General features: G+C 45.6%; 1 protein-coding gene across 5 annotated transcripts in view; it reads right to left on the bottom strand.

The window, feature by feature from the left end:
• The window catches only part of runx2b (RUNX family transcription factor 2b), a 132,554-nt gene that overhangs the window by 36,326 nt on the left and 90,281 nt on the right, over positions 1-5,947 (bottom strand). For 2 of the 5 annotated variants that reach the window (XM_085134004.1, XM_085133999.1), the window contains exons 1-2: positions 3,973-4,744; positions 3,630-3,753 (exon numbers count right to left, since the gene is read on the bottom strand). The exons of 2 other annotated variants lie outside the window; for them this stretch is intronic. In XM_085134004.1, the coding sequence (XP_084990130.1) occupies positions 3,630-3,687 (58 nt within the window). In that variant the 5' untranslated portion in view covers positions 3,688-3,753; positions 3,973-4,744. Of the gene's footprint in view, positions 1-3,629; positions 3,754-3,968; positions 4,745-5,947 lie in introns of those variants that run through there. One more of the 5 variants, XM_085134000.1, reaches the window with a different exon arrangement.

Below are 5,947 nucleotides of genomic sequence, written 5' to 3' on the forward strand. Positions count from 1 at the left end.
TACAGAGATGAGAGTAATCTCCCTCGTTTCACTGCTTTATTTTGAAAGGAGCGAAGCAGATATTGGACCACATCGAGACCACAAAGCACAGCGATTCACAGCATTTATAATTTCAGAAAGCAGCAGAGACTCTCTCAACGTTCATTCCCCTTTAGTAAAGTATATCAACCCTTTATTATTTTTTAAAATGACAAAAAACTCTCCACAACTCTCACATCACACTCAGACCGTAAAAATCACAGCTTACGTTATTCCCACGACGCTTTCATTTAGACTTTAATAACAGCCTAAAGTCTATTTTTGGGCACAATCAGCCTCACATCCACAGCACATTTGAGTGAATTACACACCAATTAATCTATCTTTGATTAAACCCCGATCACATTAACGCTCCCTGATTACCCCGAGGAATCGTGTAGGCTAATGTAAACCACCAGCGCTAATAAGTTCTAATAGCTGGCGCAGCTCGCAAACACAAACAGCGCTATTTTACTCCATCAATATGACCCTGCTGGGATTAAATAACACGTTTGCCTCAGAGGTACAATTAAGCGATGCTAAATAGAGTTCCTTTGAGCCCCGAGTTAAGGGAAGAGTCTCCGCTGCACAGTAGCAGCCAGTGAAGCCCTCGCATCGTCCTCCCCCCCCCGCTCCCCCGACCCATCCCCCGGCATTTTCAAATTACCTATTGATGAGTGGGCTACACGTCTCTCCCTGGGTGGATGAGGGGGTGGGAGGGGTGAGGCGAACGGGTGGGAGGTGGTGGTGCGGTGGGATGTCTGGTTCACTTTTAAGACGTCTCCAAGAAGCAGGCCTGTGGTTAGATCTAAGGCAACACTTATGCAACAGAAGCTCCCTTTCTCAAATACATATATACGGTTTCCCTGCAAATTATCCGAGATTTTCTTCGGGGGGGAAAGTTTTCCGCCTGGAGTTTTCAGATATTTACCCACATCGTCCCCGCTTTCTTTCTTTTGATGTTGTTGATTCGGGTCCGTCTGCGTGTAAGCACTTCTTTCCCCCCCTCTCGACTGTGAACGATAATTGCTCCCATGACTTAATTGTCTATATGTAATTAAGTTTGTAATAGAGAAAAGAGGCACTTAAATGTTCCCCGGAGAGGCACGGTGGCTGAGTGGGTGCCACACATGTTGAAGATTATTCTGCCCTCTCCATCTGATCTGCCAGTATGAGGAGTTATAAAAAAAATGTATTCAAAGCAATTAAATTAAAATTGCCTCATGTAAATGCCAAGACAAATTTTAATGAGCCCCCTCTACTTTAATTTGGAATATTTGCCCGTTCCCTCAAGTCAGCTCAATTTATCGCTGCATGGGAATGTAGGCTCGACTCTAAATTAAAAATGTCCTTAATGAACACAAATATACAGACGGATGGAGTAATGTGGCTTTCTAACTACAAAAACAGTATTTTGTGCTCTCGGCAAACCGGCTGACGCTGGGCAAAATGATCCAGGAGAAACACTGGAGCGGGGGGACTTGAAGAAAATATGTAAAATCAACAAAAGTCGACGCTCCAGCTCTCTTTATATCCACTTCATGTATTTTAAGTTAACAGGAACTGATAAGGATGCTTGCAGATGTAAATATTTACGCCACAAAATCCACGTTTTAAGTTCTTATGTAAGTCAAATGAGTTCAACGTTACTTTTTCCCCCCTTCCTTTTTTTGTTAGTAAAATATCCAGGGTGCCATTGCTAATTTTTTGCCAGTTCAGACGCAGCGCAGTACACTACATTTATTTATTCAGAATTATAAATACAACAGAAAGAACTGGTGGTCTTGCAAAATCACACCGTGCCGTCAGGGGGGCTTTTTGTGGTTGCACTGACAGATTTACTACCCAGATGTTCATAAACAGGGGCAAAGTCAACGAGGCGTGGCGCGGCATCAATCAGCAAACCTTGATGTCTGAGAACTGATCAGGGATTATCATCCTTATGGGGTGTCTTCTCTACCTGAGCATCTGCACACATCTGCTCTTCTCTCTTCACCGTCTGCCTCTCCCACGGCGTGCTTTCAATTTCCTGCACTGCTGCTCCTCTCCTTCTGCGCTCCGACCCCCTCCACCGCCCCCTCCCGAGACACGGCGAAAGGTCAGGGGGTTAACATGGTAATAGGTGGTGGTGATTGGTAGAAGACGCTCACTCTCTCCCAGCTTTCAGAGTGTATTAGGAGCCACCCTGCTTCTGTGCGGAGCGGGAGCCCAGAAGAACAGCTGTGTCTGACCACCGAGCGACTTCTTAAAAACATCTTTTAAACATTTGATTTGGACAAGACGAGCGGGAGGCTATGGACCGGAGCGGGAGGCAGGAGGGCGGCGGGTTGTGGAGGGGGAAGAGGAGGAGGAGGAGGTCGTCTATTAAGCTGAGCCTGTCTATTTCTTGTGTCGCAAGGGAAGGAAAACGTTTGTTTAAATTTGAAAATTCATCTTGTAAACCATTTATTTTGCTGATTGAATTAGACTGTGTAAAGAAGCTGTCACAGTACAATAGAGCAAACCCAAAACACAGGCTGCAGCCTGGAGAACGCAAGCTGGCCTTCACAGGTAGTTGGAAATCATTAGGTTGTCACTGCTACCGTTCACAGGTCTTTGGATTTGTTTGGCTTCTACTTCCATATAGATCCACTTCAGGAAGGAGGCACAATCCAAATACCAAATATCAATCTATTTGGAAGATATGATATTAAGAATATATATTATTAGATATTAGATCATCACATTAAGACGTAATTATTTCTTTGGTTGTAAAAGTGCAAATTAAGAGCTTCTCACGCACACAAAAGACATTTCATCTTTTTATCCGTTTGTGTAGAAGCGAATCAAGTCGAACGCAATCACTGTGATACGTTTACATTAATCATTACAGACTTAAGCACCGAATTCATAGAAAGGAAGTCAGCGTGGATCAACTTCGTGTTCAATCTGGATTTATGTCTGTCGAGTAAATGCTCCCTGGAGCCTGCAGAAATCGACACCGATTAATTAACGACAGCAGCGCAACGAAACAATTTCAGGAAGCGATTACAGATCTTTCTTGGCAAACTAATCAATACTTCTTCTCTATGCGCAAGCACAGGCACCCAACACACACAGCCCAGTAATCCCCCACATCTTGTTCCAATGCTCCACTGTAAACTCCCTTGTGCAGCGTCTGTTTACGTCTGTCAAAAATATCACCCGTGCCTTTGTTTTTGGTTCCGCAATGGCATCGCTTTGTAAATCTAAGGGTATGTTGCACAAACATATCATCTCCCTCTTTGGAAAATATTTATAAACATCACATAGAATAAATACTGGAATCTCTATGGGCACATTTTCTTTTCTTGTTGGGTTTTTTTTGGGTGCACAAAGAAAAAAGAGAAAAAGCCTTGATGATAGTTGGGTGTTTCGTCCGCCACAAAAGCTTGGACCTTGATTGCGGGGTCCTCCATGACCTCAGCTGATCCCCTCCACTCGTCTGGACCCAAAACATCAGACCAGTTCCAACATCTCGAACCCCATTAATTCCACCACCCAAGCCTCACCACCTGACCCCGAGTCCTTCCTGTGACCCGAGCCCCCCAACCCAATCCAGACACAACAGGGAGCAGGAAAGTGGTACTCACCCCAGAAGAAGTTTTGCTGACATGGTGTCACTGTGCTGAAAAGGCTGTTAGATGCCATAGCTGCCTCTGGTTGCAGCAAGCCCCACTTTTGTTCTTCTGTGGTTTCCTTGACCCTTGACACGTCCTAAACCAAGAGCACGCAGCGTGTCATGAAGAAAAAAAAATGGAAAAGCCATCCGCAAGACATGCTTTTACGTATCAACTATTCGGATGACCACAAGTAACAACCAGGTCTGGTTTTATAGCGGAAAAAAAAAAATTGCAGAGACAAATATCGCCTTTGCGGATAGATCAGATGGTGTCGGACTTGCTTGCTTGGCGAGTGTGGTTGGAACGTACTTACTCGCTTAGCGCCGTCCTTGTGACTGGTGCTGGCCCGCGACGATTAACCATTTACACTCCAGGTTGCCCTCAAACACCAACCCCGAGCCGCACGTCTGTGGTTCTGTGGTTGTTTGGGAGGCGAGCAGAGCCCTCACACAACCCAAAAGGCACCAGCTTTAAAACTCGTCTCTTTCCTGCCCTCCATGTGCCGTCACTGGAGAGCCTGGGTCACATGCCCTCTGACGTCATCACGGCACAGCAGTTGAGTTGGGACAGCCTACCGTTGTGGCTTTCTTCCCTCTCCTCTCCTTGGACTTTTTTTTTTCCTCTACTCTCTGGCTCCCCTCCTCTCTTGCGCGTGGTTCGGCAGCATTTCCAGGCTCTCTGGGGATCGGGGTCTGACGCTCCCATGAGTCAGGAGGCTTCAGTGGGGGCAGCTTGTTCAACCGCCCATGCCTCCTCAGCATATGGGGAGCAGTGCTCTCTCTTGGGTTGGTCTCCCTTCACTCTTTCATCCCCCTCCCTCCTCACTCTCTCTCCTCAGACTCTCTCTCTCCCTGACACTGCTGCTCCTTCCCTCAACTCCTCTAGCAGGCTGCCGTGCTGCTCCTGTCTGCCTCTGAGCAGGGAGAGCTCAGCTTGGTAAGATTTGAGGGTGTGAGAGAGGAGTGAATGGCTGGCTGGCTGGTGTGAGACTGGGTGTGTACGCGCGTGTTTGTCTGCGACAGAAAGAATTGGGGAAGAGAGGAAAAAAGCTGGACGAGCGCATGTGTGTGAAGGGAAAGCGGAGGTGGCGTGACACTCTGCTTATTTACCGAGCAGCGTTTCCGCAGAGTCGTCTCGGTGCAGCCTGAATTCGTTCTCTTTCTCACTCCTTGCACGTTGCCGTGTCACAAACAGTAGTTATGTCACCGCGTTATTACCGTAATAGCCGTGTTTGTGCATGTGCATGTATGCATCCAAGCTTATACTGAGCTTTCATTGGCTCCCACTGCAGCAGCAGTCAGGGGGGCGATTCCCGTAAGAGGCCGTAGATCATGGCCACCTGTCTTTTCTGTGAAAGAGATGTCTTCTAACAGGAGACACACACATACTATCACCCTGCCAAGAACGGCCTGCCAACCTGTAGCGCAGAGCAGGCAGGTCTCGACAATTAACAGTGAATCATCACACGCTACACACACACACCGATTCCCACAACCTGGCACATCTCAGCACGGTTTGTCTTTTGATCCCTGATCACAGGTGTTTGTTACAACACATCACAAAAACGCAGACGGGGTGTTGGAGGAGAAGCAGAGGAATGTGTGGAATGAAGCCGGCAGTTCAGTCAGGTTTGAAAGTGTTAACAGTATCTTAATCATTCTTTCATTTGCCAGCAGGCATGTGTGACTAAGCAGCAAAGAGTCTGTCTTAGTTTGTCTTTCTGTCTTAGGAGTTGTTTTTGCCAGTTGAAACTTTCTCCCCTTTAATTAGCCGTTAGAATAAACCTATCAAATACTTCTAATTTATGAGATGATAGCCATTCATGTAGGTAATTTTGCTTTTATGTGACAATTTCTTTCAATATTCTACCTAGGTATTGTTACCTGTGCCAATATACACTGGAGAACAGTCAACTTTTATTTGTGCGGCTCACCACATTCATTCATTAAACCTACAAAGAAACAAAAAGAAGCAATAAACATTAAGAGATACTACGTTCAGCTACTATGGAGAATACTCTTGTTGTGAGTGAAGATTATTGGAGATGTTTCTTAATAGAAATGATACAAAGAAGCTCCAATGAGCCAATGACGCTGGGTTCTGTGGGTTGTTCATGCTACTTGTGATTTAAGAAAAATAATATATAATTCAGGCCCTGCTAATAATGTATCTGTCGATTGTAATGTATCCATACTGCTCCTGGTTTGGCAGGAGAAAATCACTCTATACACACAGATACACATTTTAGAAACAAATTAGAATAAGTGTTTTTTTATTTAACAGTCTGC

The sequence above is a fragment of the Neolamprologus multifasciatus genome, chromosome 15 (assembly GCF_963576455.1).
Source record: "Neolamprologus multifasciatus chromosome 15, fNeoMul1.2, whole genome shotgun sequence".
NCBI classification, from domain to species: Eukaryota; Metazoa; Chordata; class Actinopteri; order Cichliformes; family Cichlidae; genus Neolamprologus; species Neolamprologus multifasciatus.